Source organism: Equus asinus, chromosome 3, assembly GCF_041296235.1.
Source record: "Equus asinus isolate D_3611 breed Donkey chromosome 3, EquAss-T2T_v2, whole genome shotgun sequence".
In the NCBI taxonomy this organism is placed as follows: Eukaryota; Metazoa; Chordata; class Mammalia; order Perissodactyla; family Equidae; genus Equus; species Equus asinus.
In genome coordinates, this window is record NC_091792.1 from 68,516,684 (window position 1) to 68,532,901 (window position 16,218).

At 53.4% G+C, this 16,218-nt stretch overlaps 1 protein-coding gene across 3 annotated transcripts in view; it reads left to right on the forward strand.

The window, feature by feature from the left end:
* Nucleotides 1-16,218, forward strand: part of LOXL2 (lysyl oxidase like 2) — an 89,527-nt gene that overhangs the window by 47,868 nt on the left and 25,441 nt on the right. Inside the window, exons 4-6 of one of the 3 annotated variants that reach the window (XM_044766833.2) lie at nt 1,428-1,639; nt 7,731-7,953; nt 10,681-10,885. In XM_044766833.2, coding sequence (XP_044622768.1) covers nt 1,428-1,639; nt 7,731-7,953; nt 10,681-10,885 — 640 coding nt within the window. The remainder of the gene's footprint in view (nt 1-1,427; nt 1,640-7,730; nt 7,954-10,680; nt 10,886-16,218) is intronic. The other 2 variants (XM_014835561.3, XM_014835562.3) reach the window with 2 other exon arrangements.

Here is a 16,218-nt window from a genome sequence, read left to right on the forward strand (position 1 = left end):
CGCCAGCTCCCTGCCTGCCAGCACCCTGCCCAGCCCCATCTCTCCTTGGCCCCGCTCAGAGAACTTCTCACCCTGTGGCTCAGGTGCTCCCTGCCGCTAGGTGGTCCTGGGGACATAACTGCGGATGATAAATGGGAATGACAAAAGCTATAAACCACCTCATTCTATTGTTTGAGGATCAAGTAGGAGAAAGCACATAAAACGCTTATTATGTTGTAATTCATCATATCTGATTATGGGTTTGGGCTGGGGCAGTGAGGGGCTGGAGGTGTAGGTGGGATCAGTCATGACAGGCCGTGGGCACCTCGGTAAGGAATTGATTGAGGCATCAGTACGCAGGCACAGAGTAGTTGGTCAAGGGACAAGATGAGCTGTTTTAGAAAGAGCTCTCTGGTGGCTGCCCGGTGGCAGATGGGTGGAGGAGAGGCCCAGGGAGCCTGCAAGAGCTGGTGGGGCCCACTGGGCAGGGGCAGAAAGAGGGGCTTTGAGAGTTTGGGGAGGGAGCTTGCCCAGTGTTTAGGCACAGATTGGCTGACATTTGGAAAAGTGTGAAGGTATCGCTCCGGGGAAGCCTCCATTCCTCTCACCCAGCCTGGCTCTCAAGGCCCCTGTCCTTCTACTGAGTCCCTGGGACTCGGGTGCAGACGTGGGGCAGGGACATGGCCACTCAGAGTCAGGGGTACCGCGAGGACAGCCCCACTCCCCACCTCCAGCCTCTTCCCCTTCTGCCTGTCAGGTCCTGCCTCTTTCACTCACTGCCACAGAAAGATTGGGGGGAGGGGGCTGAGGAGGGGGCTTTCCAAGTGCCTCGAGGCATTCCAAATCTTTCCTTTCCTTACCACAGCCAAATGATTGTGGCCCTTCCCCCAGGACACCCCTGCCTGGTAAGCAGGCCTGGGTCCTTGCATACAACTTTCCCCTCCTCTCTCCTCCCCCTTCTCTCCTGGGATTTTCACACTGAGGAATGCCCACCCTGGGGTACGAGGTCAAGGTCAAGGTCGTGTGCAAGGTGATACTGCTAGTCTCAGGATATCTGAGGCTCAGCTGCCTGAAACTTAAATTTTACCTAAAGTGGAGAGACACACACACACTCACATGCATGCACACACACGATTTGGGGTAAAATGCAAAATCCAAATTATTTTCAACATAGAACATGAAAATTCAAAGAACGCATTCTTTTTTATGCTCTTAAGACCCCTGCAGGAGGAGGCTGCTGCCCTCTGCTCCCTGGGCTTTCTGGAGGATGTGGGAGAAGCTGCTGGGGTCTTCCCCCCAAGTCTGCTGATTGCTCCAGGCCACTCCTGCTCCCCGGCCTCTGTGCAGCCTGAGGGGAGGGCAGGCTGGCAGAGTGCCCAGCCTCTAGCCACCCCTCTCCGGCCAGACCAGGGAAGTAACCCCTCTCCTTCTGTGACCCTCCTGCCCAGAACATGAACATCCACGTGGAGGACATCCGGATCCGGGCCATCCTCTCCACCTACCGCAAGCGCAAGCCCGTGACCGAGGGCTACGTGGAGGTAAAGGAGGGCAAAACCTGGAAGCAGATCTGCGACAAGCACTGGACGGCCAAGAACTCCCGCGTGGTCTGCGGCATGTTTGGCTTCCCTGGGGAGAAGACGTACAACACCAAGGTGTACAAGTAAGAGGCTTGCCTACGGCGGCTGCCGGGCCCCGCTGTCTGGCTAGAGTCGCTCCTCAGTGCACCCTGGCGGAGGGGCATCCCGCAGCCACTGGGGGCCAGCGTGCAGTCCATACCCTCGAGGAGCTCAGGCTCCTGCGGGAGGCTGACCCCACACCCACGACAATAGTTGATGAGGGATGGGGTATGGCAGAGGTGAAGGGCGAGAAAAACCCCACCTCTCCGTGCTGATGGCCTGCACAGTGACCATGCGAGCTGGACAAGGACGACACCAATCCGAGAAGAAATGTTTTCTTTCCCTCAGCAAATGATTATTCTGAGAAACCGGGAACTTACAGCAACTGTTAGGAAACTGAGAAACTGATCGGTTTGATTCAGTTACACCAATCCCAATTAGATTTACCACGCTTGTATGGCCTCCCAGGGGAGAACAGTAGATGGTAACGAGACAGAGTAATTTGCCATGAGGGATGTGCAATGAAGGGATTGCAGCCCCGTGACGAGCTGGTGGCTGGGTATATTGGTTGGTAGTGGGGTCTTCCTATCTCCTCTTAGTAATGATGATAATAATCTGTTTACTGAGTGCTTACTATGTGCCAGGCTCCCTTCTGAGTCATTTAATCCTGAGAACACTGGGAAGTGGGGTCTATTTCAGAGTTGAGGAAGCAAAGTCAGAGAGAGGAGAGAACTAGGTAGTGGCAAATCTAGGATTCAAGCACAGGTCTCCAGCTACAGGGTACACACTCCTAGAGAGCGGAGACTCACAACACTACCTCTCCTTTCAAGCCAAGGGGCCAGGTGGCTTCCAAGTCAGGAGACGTGGGTTCCAGCCCCAGCTCTCCCTCCAGATCCTTGGGGGCAGGGCAGGTTGCCTAGTTCCCTGGGCTTGGCCTGGCCACCTTTGGTCTGAGCCTGGCTCCCCCTCTCCCCCGTCCTCCCCACCCCCGCCCACCCTGAGGGTGAGTTCTAGCAGCAGAGCTGCCCAGCTGGGAGCGCTCACAGGGCCCCTGGGAGTGATCATAGTGGTGATCCCCCAGACATGGCCCAGACCTTCCTGTTTGCATGGGGTACGGGGCAGTGGTGGTCTCCATCTTCTGAGTACTTGGACAACTCCTGCCGGGTGGCCAACTCCTTCCCTGGAGACAACTTCTCAGATCTTCCTACCAAATGGGGGCAAGAGAGCCAACTGCTCCCCTGACAAGCTTCCCACCTGGTTGGCCCCACCAGAGTCGCCAGCCTGGCCCCGTCCCGGGAGTAGGAAGGCTGCCATCAGCCCTGGCCCGGGGAAGGACAGGGTGCCTGGGGCCAGGCAGCACGTGGTGGCCCGTAGCCCTTTTCATGCTTTTGAGGTGGATCTCAGAGCTGTCTTGTTTGAAAACCTCCCTCCCTGCTTCTCCCACCCCCACATCTGGGGATTTGCTTTTTCAGATGGGGGCTGGAAAGGGCTTCGAAGGCTGGGAGGCCCCCAAGGTGGTGGTGGGTGGTGGTCTCATCTGAGATGGGAGATGACTGACAGATGCCACTGGAAACCAGCTCCTACTCCCCACCTCTAGCTGGAGGTGATGTGGAGCGTGGGCAGGCGGGCACAAAACTTCTCGGCTTGTCTCAGGCGTTTTGTGTTAGTCTCTGGGACTCAGCTGACAGTTGGGCCCCAAAAGGGAAAGGCACACTGGGAAGAGTTTCTGTGCCTCAGTGGTGCTGTTAGGGGCTGAGACGGCAGCTGCTGGAAGAAGCTGTCAGCAAAGAGCAGGGCTCCCGGGTCATGAGGTGGCCTCAGTGGTCATCTAGTCCAAGCTCTCAGGCTGCACAGGAGGAGACTGTCAACCTGCAAAACAAACCAGCTTAAGAGGCAAAGCGTTTGTTTGGGATCAGAGAATTGCAGTTCGGGAGCACAATTCGGTAGAAACCCAAATAGTGTCCCAGTAGGGAGTAAAACTCAGGGGCTCTTAAAGGCAAAGAGGGGAGGTTGTATTACACGCAATTTTACCTAGAATTGGAGGCAGAGAGCTAGTCTTGGCTAAACATGGATTGACGATTGAGTCCATCTTCAGAAAGTCCACCAGCCTCAATCTTTGTGATCAGAATGTCGTTCTCTTGCTGGCTTCTCAAAGGACTGCTTGTGAAATAATTGCTGTCTTGGCCCAGCCCAATGGTTCGGCCCAGCTCAAGGTTCAAGACAGCCAGGCAGTTTCTCTGGAAAGGCAGCTCTGACTCCATTTTAAAATGGCTCCACTATAGTCGATTTTGACAAGCCCCAGGCCTGAAGACAGTGGATTTGGAGGTCACAGAGCACCCTTCTGGCAGAACCTCTGGGGAGCCCAGGTCTGCCCCAGGGAGAGCTCTCTGCCCTGCTGCCTCCACCTTCAGACCCTGCTCCCACTCTGGCTACACAACACAGGCCCCAGCACGGGGCTAGCTGTTAAGTCTGAGAGCTGGGACAGGACTGGCCTGAGGACGAGGTACCTGTGAGCCCTGCTCGGAGGTTGAGGACAAAAGAGGCCTGGGAGCCGGAGTGAGGGCCACACCCTGCATGGTCCCTGAATCTTTGGTCTCCAGGAGCATCTTTCTCCATCTCCCTCTCACCCTTCCTACAGCCTGTACCTGCGGTTGCTGACATCGCCTCCCTGAGGCAGGGGAAGTAGCCTCCCCTGGCAGCCCTTCACTCTAGGAAGAAAATTGTCTTCAGAGCAGTTCTGTCTGGGGTGGGGTTAGTAATCCGCCTGTACCCACTGAGGCCCTAAGGGGCTGTGTAGCCGTAGAAATGCCCCGGGGAGCACCTGAGGCCCCGCCACCCCGGCTCACTCTGCTCACCTGCAAGTCTGCTGGCTGCTCAGAGGCCTCAGTGTTATCCCCAAGACCAGGACTGCAGCTCTTCCTCAGAGCCTCGGCTAGCCCTGGCCCCCCATGTCAGAGGAATCTCGGGGGCTACCCGCACGTCCGCAGAGGCCTCTGCACCCACAGGCTCACCTGAGAGTGGAATGAGAGGCTCCCCGCCAATGGCTGCTTTACCCTGAGCTGCTTTCTGCGCTAGACTAGGGCACGTGTGCCTTGAGGCTAATGAAGCCAAGCTTCAGGGCCAGGAGCGTTTGTCATTTAAGACCTATTCACCTGCCCTGGGAGGATCCAGAAGACGCACCTTTCACTACGACTGTGAGAAATAAATTTGTGAGGGGGTCTCAGAATCCTTGAAGAGCTCTGTGATGGCTCCCCTCTGTAGGCCAGACCTTTCAGTGGGAAAAGCAGTTACTGTAGCTTGGGAAAGCTAAATGCAGTGGGGGCATTGCATCTCCAGGTGGCAGTGGCCCATGGGGGCACTCAACCGCCAAAGGCAGGGTGGGCGTGGTTACCGCATGGACAGCTGAGTCAAAGCAACAGTCAGAATGTCTGACTCACAGAGACCTGTGGCGCTGGCGAGTCCATCATGGTGTTCCTAGAAGTGGCATAGATGGGAAGCCTACTAAATTCTTACTTGATCTGCGTAAGCAGAAAATTTCTAGGTCAAGTGAACAAAAGTCTAACCTGAATCATAAAAACAGAGAGTCATGCCCTTCAATTACTTCCCACACCTGCACCAGTTTACAGACCAGAACCGCTGGAATGAAGGCGAGGCTGGTTCCCCTGAGTACACTGCCAAAAGTTTACACCGTTAATATTTCTCCCAGTCTTCCCTAAAGGGGCCTGGGATCTTTGACCAGGGTAACTGTGCACTGGGGAAAAGGAAATAATCAGAACTTTCTGACACCACTGGACGCTGGCTCTGAATTGACACTGATTCCAGGAGACCTAAACATCACTGTGGCCCACCCGTCGCGGAGTCTGGCCTGTGGAGGGCAGGCGGTCAATGGAGTTTTTGCTAAGGTCCACCTCACAGTGGGCCCCTGGGTCCCAGAACCCATCCTGAGGTCAGTCCCCTGGTTCTGGAATGGAATTGGAATAGACATACTCAGCAGCTGGCAGAATGCCTGCAAAATGGGGCTTCCCCCCTTGGCTGGCGGACAGTCAGTGGGGCTTTTCATTTTTGGCTGAATCAGTCCGGCTCGCTGTTCTTCCTGCTCCCCTCTTTCTCAAGCAGCCTTCCCGCTTGGCCCACTCCAGTCACTCTCCAGTCACCAGGCCTGGAGTGGGCTGTCCACCATCCTCCCCGTACCTCCTCTCTGCACCCCCTGGGCCTGTCTGGGTAAATCGTGGGGGAGGGGGCCCGCTGCACTCGGCCTGTGGAGGCATTCCTGTGAGCTGATGTAAGAGGGAAGGGGGGCTGCTGGGGAAGGAGGAGCAGTCCGTGTTCGTGTTCGCCGGGAGCACTTCGCTCTATAGTAAGAGCTCGGGACCTCTGTTCCTGGGAGAGGGTGTGCTCGCTGAAAGCTGGAAGCCGAAGGAATCTGATGAGTCCTGTGCAGCTGCTATCTCCTGAGCGTGTTCTCTCGCCTGATGTGGGGTGTCATGGGGAACAATCTGGAGTTTGCGTTTCCAAGTGCAGGGCCCTGACAGGAAGTGGGGAGGGGAAGTGGTTTTGGAATTATTAACAGTCCTCCTGTGTAGTTCTTTGCTCTAGGCTGTAGCTACAGCGAGCACACATCCTGAATTTTCCAGGATAGTCCTTTTCTCAAAGATTTTGTGTCATTGTGCCCACAGCTACACTAGACTTATTACTAGTCGAAGTTTGGGTTAGGGAAAGGTATTGGCAGCATCTGTAGGGTTTTTTCTCCTTCTATGGTCACATCCCGTTCCCTCTGAGACAAAGCAGAAGCTCCCAGGCCTGCTAGACCAGCAGGGACAGGACCCCACTTCTGGTCCCCCCAGGGGCTAGCCTGCCCTGAGGCCCCTCACTGGGCAGCTGGCAGCGACGCTGGCTCTCTCTGGCATCTCACAGGGTTCCTCCAAGCAGGGACAAGCACACAGACCCCAAAGAGCTGTGACAACGTAAGAGGACAGGTGTCCTCCCTGCTCTCCTCCTTTGCAAATCCAGCCATCACTCCAGGCCAGTTCACCCTGCTCTGCCTTGAGGTCGTCTCTCCTCGCTCTCACCACGGGGGTCCCACCCTTCTCTTGTCTCTTCTGCTTTTCCTTTAACCAACACAGGTTTTATTTATTTTATAAACACGCATTAGCCCTTCCTACGTGCTGGGTACTGCGGTAAGCGCTTTACAAGGATTAACTCGTTTAACTTTCCTAACAGTCTTGTGAAGTTGCTCGTATTGCTACTTCTAGTTTGGAGATGGGGAAACTGAGGCACAGTAACCTTTCTGTTGACCAATTGATTACTTATTGGTTGGTTATTGTTTTAGAAAAAGTTTGACTCACCTTGATCCATATTCTCCCTTCCAAAGAAATATAAAAAGGAGCCCTTTACAAGGATAGATAATAATACAGGCTGAGGGCTTCCCTGGAGGATGGGACAGAGACTGCCTCGGCCTCCTTGACTCCGGAGTGAAGGTTTGATAAGGGCTGTGGCTGAGTTTCATCACCACTATAATTTCTGCTGCAAAGCAAATTATACTTTGATTGAGCAGATGGGGTCATTCGAGACTGTGCTCGCTGCTTCTCCGTGGGTTACACCTTTAATCTGGTAGATTACTGGGAGGGAGTTTAACCTTCAACCTGTACTGCTCACTGACAAAGGGAAAGAAAGGCAGGAATGACAAAAAATAGATAATCGTATTGAAATTATCTCAGGAAGTCGGGGACCAGTCATCCTGGTTTGCCTGGGACTGAGGGTTTCCTGGGGCCAGGGGTCTCGTGTCTCTTGGATCCCCTCTCGGATTTTGTGTTTGGTGGCTTTAGCATCATCTCACCATGCTGAGTTAGTCCCTTCTCGCCTAGAGTGTTAAGCTGCCTGGGGGCGGAAGGCCGGTCTGCCCTTCGAGGTCCTGCTGCCCCTGCCCCGCACGTGCCCTGTGCGAGCGAGGTGCTCAGTGAGTGCCGGCATAGGCGCCGTGCAGAGCCCTGCCTGTGGAGCAGGCCGAGCTCCAGCAGCAGGGTCCACCACCAGATGCCTGGCAGCCAGCACAGCGGCTGGCCCAGAGCCCAGCTGTGGGAGGAATGAGGGTGGGCACCCAACACCCTGTCACCTGCTCCCTCCTGCCCTCTGCAGGATGTTCGCCTCCCGGAAGAAGCAGCACTACTGGCCGTTCTCCATGGACTGCGTGGGCACGGAGGCCCACATCTCCAGCTGCAAGCTGGGCACTCAGGTGTCGCTGGACCCCGTGAAGAACGTCTCCTGTGAGAACGGGCTGCCGGCTGTGGTGAGCTGTGTGCCTGGCCAGATCTTCAGCCCTGATGGACCCTCAAGATTCCGGAAAGCCTACAAGCCAGAGGTGAGGATGGAACAGGACATCTGGCTACTTGGGACCCGGGGGGGGGGGGTTGGTTAAAGGAGTAGACAGGGACCCCAGGAGAGAGTGAGGAGAGCAGGCCCCCAAAATATATCCACCAAAGGGTCTCTGTGATTTGCATATTCTAGAAACTGCTAATATGGGGCTGGTGGGTGGGAATAGCACATGGGAAGAAGAGAGGAAGGGGTAGGAAAGATAGTTGATCGTCTGTTAGGGAGTGATTCCCTGTGCCGGCTAAAATCTCCGTACTTGGTAATCAGTCACCTGGGCGGGGTGAGTCAAGTCCTTCTGACCACAGCCGAGCTAAGAGGAGGGAGAAAGGCCGTGATGGGGCAGGTGCTGTGTCCACCTGGTCCAGGCGGTGGGGCAGAAGAAGCAGACCTCTCCCAGCCAAGGCAGCCCCGCTCTGTGTCTCCTTTCCCCTCTCCCTGTCTCTCCATCTTTCCCCTCTCCGGTCTTCCCTAATGATGTGCTCTTGGAAGTGGATGATAACTCTCATCCAGCAGAAAAGGGAAGGCAGGACGGGAGCCAGAAAAACTGCATTGGGTGTACTTGGACCAAAGGAATAGCCTTAAAGGAAGGGAGTGAGCAGAGCGCTGGAGCCCGGCCATCAACCAAAGGGGTATGCAGAGTGCCTTCCGGCACTTCCCACAGGCAGCCTGCCCCGCAGTCCCCTCAGTCTCCACAGGGGCCTCCGAAGTGCACAGGCCTGACCACACATCACATGTGTGCAGCCAGGTGACACAGGCACACCAGGACAGTGCCAGCCTCCCTGCTACCCCCCACACCCTCACTTGCCTCCCTGCCATGTGATTTGATGGCCACATCTTTCCTACAGCCTCAGCCTGAGCCTCTGAGCTTTCCTCATGTGTCATCCAGAATACCAGGTCCTACTGTTTTGGAATTCCTCTTACAGTGTGTGGTTTCAAGCAAAGGAATCAAGTTCATACCAAACCAATTAAAAAAGAAAAAGAGCAAGAGAGCCTTACATCACATTTTCCCTGGGTTTCTTTCTTTCCTCTCGGGCCAGCTGACTCTGCCTGGCCATTGCCAGGCTGGGGCAAGGTCATTTGGCACTTTGCCTCCACTGAACTGGGGTCAGGGACGGTCCACATCATGGAAGGGGGCCCTGGCAGCCAGCTAGACAGCTTGGGAAGGGAGAGGCCACAGTCTACAGCAGACAAGGCTGGAGCAAGCACGTCTACCGTTTTATTTTCTAAAGCTAGAATAAAGGTTCCCGAAGCCAATGGGTGTTTTACACCCCCCTCAGTCCCTTTTTTCTTCTCCCCCTAGTGCCAGGGTCAGAACAGTCCCTGAGGTCTGTAAAACTGGGCGCTATCACAGCACCCCATCCTGCCACGGCAGCCCTGGGGAACAGTCAGTGGGGAAGAGACATGTGGCTGACTGGGAACCTCAGCTGGAGCATGGAGACACATCTCATTTGATGCCTTGGCCTCCAGGTGCCTGGTGTACGTGAATCCCCGAAAAACACCGCCTCCAACCAGGCCTGCCTTGGCTGGGCCTTCAGTGGGCAGGGTGAAGGCAGTCGTGGGAGGAGGCCTGCGTGGGCGAGAGCAGGCCCATGACTCTGGTCTGATCCAACACATGGAGCACGGCTGCACAGCGCCCCTTACGCACTCTGTGTTGAATCCAACGAGTGTCAGCAATGACTCAGAGTCCTCTACCCCAACACACACACAAACGTGCTCACACACGCGCACACATACTCTTCCCCACTTTCTAGCCTCTTGTCTGCCCCCTCCTGCCTCTGTACATACATACACGCACACACTTGCAGGCACAGAAATTGATGCAAACCAGGGTATGTGGGCAGATGGAGTCAAGTGACCTGGCTCCCATCTTGTAAGACGTGATCCAGTGGGGTCAAGATGCTGGTGGAGAATCGTCTTACTCCTGTGCAATTAGATAAGCCCCATAAGGTCATTAAGGATTCCAGGCTGTCAGTGAGCAATTGGGGCTCCTTAAACCGTAACTGCCCACCCTCTCTGCATTTTCTGGTGCGGCTGCATCTCCTGAAGAGTTGGGCCCATGTGGACTTGGAGTAGAATCGGGAGTGGCAGGAGCAGGAGTGGGGACAGGGCACGAGCCCAGCTCCAGGGCAGATGTCGGTCTTGACCCTTGCAGCGTCCGTCCTCTCAGTCGTGGCCTTCTTGGTTAGGCCCCTCTGCCCAGCTCCCTGCCTTCCCGCTTCTGCCTCTCACCTGCATGCAGAGCAGGACCCTTTCAGTGTGGTCTGTTTAGTACCCTGGAGTCTCCGCAGGGCTAGACGATAGTGCTCTGTTATAAGCAGGGTAGAGTTCCGATCTAATTGGAACCTGCAGACTTTGGAGGTGGGAGCTTCTTTCTGTAGCTCTAAGTCTTGAGGTTCTGGAATGAGGGAGTGGAGGAAAGTGCCGATGATAAGGTCTTTGAGCCAAGCATGGGTTGGGGTGACGAGTTAAGGAGGGTCCCAGTGGGCTCCCCAGTGGTCCAGGACAAAAGCTCCCCAGGGGGCCGCAAAGGGAGGTTGCAGCAAAACAGAAAATGCAGAGTGAGCGTGCATCACCCCCCCATTCCCTTTCCCCCCACAAATCGAGCAGAGTTTCAGCTCTTGGCCTGGGCACCTGGGTTTGGAGTGGGGCGGTCGGGAAGGAAGGAGAGTGGGCAATGACTCCCTGCTGAATGAACGTGATCAGCTTCTGCACTCAGCAGGACCATGTGTCTCTCCAGCAACCCCTGGTGCGACTGAGAGGTGGTGCCAACATCGGCGAGGGCCGCGTGGAGGTGCTCAAGAATGGAGAATGGGGTACCATCTGTGACGATAAGTGGGACTTGGTGTCTGCCAGCGTGGTCTGCAGAGAGCTGGGCTTTGGAAGTGCCAAAGAGGCCATCACTGGCTCCAGGCTGGGGCAAGGTAAGGAATGGGAGGATGTTCTGGGGCCTTTCTTCATGCAGAGCATTGCACAGGGAACCCAGCCTGGGCTGGCTGGCCTGGTGCTTTCCAGGCTCTTCTTACTCTGCCTGCTTCCTCCAGCAGCTGCTGCTCTCTTAGAGAATCCCAAGCCTCTCGCGAGTCAGTCAGAGCCAGGAGGGCCTTAGGGAACATTGAGTCCCCATTCTATGGATTTGGAAGCTGAGGCCCAGAGAACCCAGTAATGACCAAGATGAGACAACATATTAGCAGCCAATGAATACGTTAATGAAGGTCTCCCAACTCCTAACGCAGTGCTCCCCACAGCCCCACTGATAAAGCTGGAATTCTCCAGCCCTTGCTCCAGGAGAGGATCTTAGAATTCACCAGGCTGCGGACCACCCAGGGCACAGAAGAATCCCAGATGTCATCTTCCTCTTCCACTCTGTGCAGCACTGAAAACCTTCTGTCCCTGCCACCAGAGACTGGGAACGGGCTGCCCCTCTCTGGAAATCATGAGACACTAACAAGTAGGGGCCTGGTTTTTATTAAGTGTCCTGAACAAATCTTTCATCTGAGCAAAGAAAAAAGTATAGGAGGCTTTCAAGTGAGTCACTCTGTTGAGAGCAATGTTGTAAACATGACATGACAACACAACAGATAGCGAACCCCGCCACGACGAACTCCATGAAGACCACTGATTCGTGCAAGCCCTGGTCCTTCAGAAGGAGGAATCTTCACCCCAACAGACTCTGTGGCCTGGTGAGTGCCCAGCCCTCTCCCAGAGAACTGGGGCTGAGCAAGGGGAATTAGTCATCTCCTGGAGTCTTTTCAGTACTGACCGGCAAGGAGGCCACAGTGGACTGCAGCTGCCGTGGCTGGGAGCGGGTGGGAAGGAAGGAGAGCGGGCTGTGAACAAGGAGGGTGTCGTAGCGTGTGGGGAGATGTTTCCATACTGTCAGACATAGGGCCATCACTCCACAGAAAGGAATGTGGTGAGGTCATCGATCACAGCCTGGAATAGCCCAGTGAACTGGAGAGAGAGTCCTGGAACCATGCACGGCACTGCTGGAGGGGAGTCAGATTGTCTAGTCCAACAGATAAGGAGTTTGAGGCTCAGGAGAACGAGCCCGAGGCCACTCCGACAGTTAGTGGTAGACTGAAACCCAAGTCTTCTGACTCAGATTTGAGCTTCTCCCTTTATACCCACCTTGGCCCAGCCCTATGCATGTTTAGAACATCTCTCCACCTTCGTTCTCCAGTCCCTGCAAGCTTCCGGGCCTGACTGAAGTTTGGGGGTCTAGGGTGGACTTCACCGTTGCATTGTGCACCGGCAGCCTCAATTACGCCACATGACAGTCGTCCTCCTCCCCAGTCATGGTGAGCTCTTTGGGGAGCCCTGGATCCTGAATATCCCACAGTCCGTCTCACCAATCGGCTGAAGTGTTGGTTTGTGCTCTCCCAAGGCCTTCAGGACGAAGACTGGTCATTCTGAGGAATAAACGAGCACTGGAGACACAAACATTCCATTTGTCATGGGTGTGTGCTATTTGACCTAATTATTTCACTGCCCAGAGCAGCCGAAGGTTTCCAAGGGCGGGCAGAACTCTGGGAGAAAGAGACATTTGGCATTTTCAGTGCTGTCCTGGAAAGAACCGTTGGGTGATTTATTATCTTCTGCCACGCTGGGTGGGTCAACTCCGGTAGGCAGAAAAGGAAAAGTCCACATTTAATGTCAAGTCACAGAGCAGACAGAGTCAGTCGTTGGTCCTGGCTCTGGCTGGTGGGCTGAGTGACTATATCCACAGTGAGGGGGTGAAGAGGCAAGGACTGTCGGGCAGTCTGAGTCCTGGTCCCAGACTCGCAACCTACTTGCTCAGTGACCTTGAGCAACCTCCTGGGCCTCAGATTCCTCACTGGATTCATGATGTCTGAGGATCCGTCTGCTCCAGCCTCCTGTGAGTCTCTGAGACCAGGCCTCATCACCAGGGTGGATGTCAGGTCAGGGGCAGGCACTGTGCCATGTGTTCTGGGACCCTCTGCACACATCTGGATGCCAGCTGTCTGTTTACACAGCCCCCTCCCCCCAAGACTGAGTGAGGGGAGGCTTGTGTCTTTTATTTCTGTGTCCTTGGTGCTGAGTCTGTGCCCAGCTTATAGTGTCCTGGGAATAGTCACTTGGTGAAGAATGAATGAATGAATGAATGGAGGTCCAGTTGCATAAGTTGGGTCAGCTAAATGAACACTTGGTAAAGAAGTTTCGACACTCTAGACCTGCGCTGCCCAATGGAAGTATCATGTGAGCCACATATATAATTTTAAATTTTCTAGTAGCCAGTTAAAAAAAAACAAGTAAAAAGAAACAGGTGAAATTAATTTTAATAATATATTTTCTTTACCCAGTACATCTGAAATATTATGATTTCAACATGTAATCGATGTAAATGCTATTAATGAGATAGCCTACATTTTGCGTACTCTCTGAAATGCAGGATGTGTTTTATGATTACAACACATCTCAATCTGGGCTGGCCACATTCCCAGTGCTCACTGTGGCCAGTGGCGACTGTATTGGAAAAGGCAGCTCTAGAGCAGTGGCTTTAAAACCCTTTTGCCTGCAATCCCCAATAAGAAGTACATGCCACATGTGTAAAGGTGAAACAATGCAACCTCTACACCATGCAAAACACTATTCTCCTGTGCTCTTTAAAGTCTGATTGTACCCTTCAGAGTTGATGATAGGTCCAGAGTCCATAACATTGCTCCAAGAGGTTGGGCGTGGCTTTACCTAGCACCTTGTCCCAGGCCTGTGGTCCCCCGGGCCAGGCTTTGTAGTGGGGGAAAGCAGAGCCAAGGTGGAGGTGGGGAAGGCATCATGAGGAGGAGCAATGCAGTGTTGGTCCAGAACCCCAGAGTAAGGGAAAGCTGGGGGTCGGGATGCAGATGGTGAAACCCGGGTCAACAAAAGGAGCCAGGAGCCCACAGACCGCACTGGGAGTGCTCAGCTGAACACCAAGGCCAGTGTCCTTCAGTGACGCCTCCCGCCCTGCCTGATCCACTGCAGAGCTGAGTGTGGTTGGGAAGAGAGTGAGAAACACTGGGTCTCCCATTTCTGTACTCTGCCTCTGTTATGCTGTGAATGTGAATGCTTCAGGAAAGTGGGCCCTGCCCTCCGGGGCCTTGTCCTCACATGTCTGAGAGGACCACATAAGTGTACATAAGTTTGGCCAGAAGGAGACTCAGCCAGTTGTTAGTTGGAGTCTAAAATGTGTTAGGCTCTCGCATTAACCTTTCCCTCCTGTCCAGCCCTGTAGGCTAGCGATCCACAAGCACTCACTGAGTTCTGTTTGGGCCCTATCCTGAAATGGAGAACTCATTTATGCCACAAATTTATAGTAATGGTTTCTGCTCTCCAGGAGCTCATGTCAAGTAGGGGGAATAAGAAATAACCACAATCAAAGAAAACTTACACTAACAAATAGGTGATGATATGTAAGAAAGAATACTGATAGTCATACCTGCTATTTACGGAGTCCCTAGTAACTTGACATACTGTATCTCATTCATTCCTCATAAGCCCAACTCTGCAAGAGAGATATTATTATTGCCTTTTGCAGATGAGAAAATGGAGCTTGGAAAGGTTCCATCACTTTCCAAGGAGATGCAGGCTGAATCCAATACCAAGCTGACTGCACAGCGCATTGCCTTGTGACCTAAAGGTGTAAAACGTCCGTGCTGCAGATGTTTAGATGAGGGTGAGGTGGTTTCAAGCCAAGCCATGGAGGTGGAGGGAATGGAGGTGGTCCTTGAAGACAAGCTACTACCTAGATAAGCAGACAGGAGAAGGTGTTCCTGGAGGCAGGAGGCAGAGGGAGCATCCCTACTTGAAGGAGAACATAGGTGCTTCCAAACGCTCAGCTCCTTCCCAGAGCAACCCTCTCCTCTTTTCCAGCATAGGGTTTTCTCTCCTGACTCTCCCGAATGAGCTTCAGAAACTTAGCAAGATCATGCTCTGGGATCAGATTGCCTGGTTTGAATCCTGGTTCCTCCACTGGGCCAGTTACTTAATCTTTGGTCCCCAGTTTCCTCATTTTATTGGGTTGTTGTGATGATTAAATGAGTTAATATAAGCAATGTATTTAGGGTGGAATCCAGCACATAATAAATAAATAGTAGATATCATCATCACCCTCACCATTACTATCATCATCACTCACCACCACCATCATAACCACCATCAACATCACACCATTATCATCACCACCACCATCATCACCACCAACGTAATCATCATCACCACCATTATCACCACCATTATCATCATCACCAGCATCATCATCATCACCACCAGCAAACAAGCCCCTAATCTAACTGGATACTCAAGCACAAGATTGCTGCCCATTTCTGTACCCATCTTAATCCGTGAGCTGTGGCCCTGCTTTCTTCAAGGGTTCTATTTAGGATCTATATTTTGTCACAGCCTTTCCAGTCTGAGTCGTTGGATGCTTCCAGCTATAGTCACTGATGTGTTTTTATAAATTTCATAAAATTCCCAGGAATTGGAAGCACCGCCACTTATGAATTTCCAAGGAAATGTAAACTTGACTCTTAACCTACTACCTCGGGTTGCTCCTGAAAGTTAATTTTTGGCCTCCTTGAGCCTAGATACCAGGTGTCTCCAGAAACCCCCCAAGGTTTCCTTTGGGCCAAGGGTCAAGGGCTACAACTTTGGTCTCCAAAGCACAGGCAGGCACTTCCCTCTTTATCGTTTACCACATTATATTACAAGTCTTTGTGTAAGTGTCTGTTCCGCATGAACTAACCGTGAGCTCTTTATAGCAGGGGCCTGCCTTGTTCATCTTTGCGTCTCCAACACCTAGTACAGAGGCTGACATACAACAGGTGCTCGGTGAAGGCAACAACATCCATTAAGACACTATTTGTAGCACTTCCAATTTGCTGAGTGCTGGTTGAACATACAAAAGGAACACAGACTTGACACGTGCCCTCCTGGGCCCTCTGACCCAGTAGGGAAATAGACAGACATGGAACACATAGCCATCTGAGTGCAACGTGAAGCAGAGTGCTCAGTGGGAGGCTTCATGAGGGCACCCAGCTTAGATGGGGATCAGAAAGGCTTCTCTAAGGAAGTGATCCTAGCCTTGAAGGATGAGTAGGAGTTACCTGCTGAAGAGAGGGAGAAAGGCGGTCCAGGCAGAGGGTTCAGGCAGAGGGAAAGGCTCGGCTCAATGGAGCAGCCAAAGGAGATGGGTAAGGCTGAGTGGGGAGGAGGAGGCAGAGCTGGAACTCTAAGTGGGAGCCCAGATCATACTGGA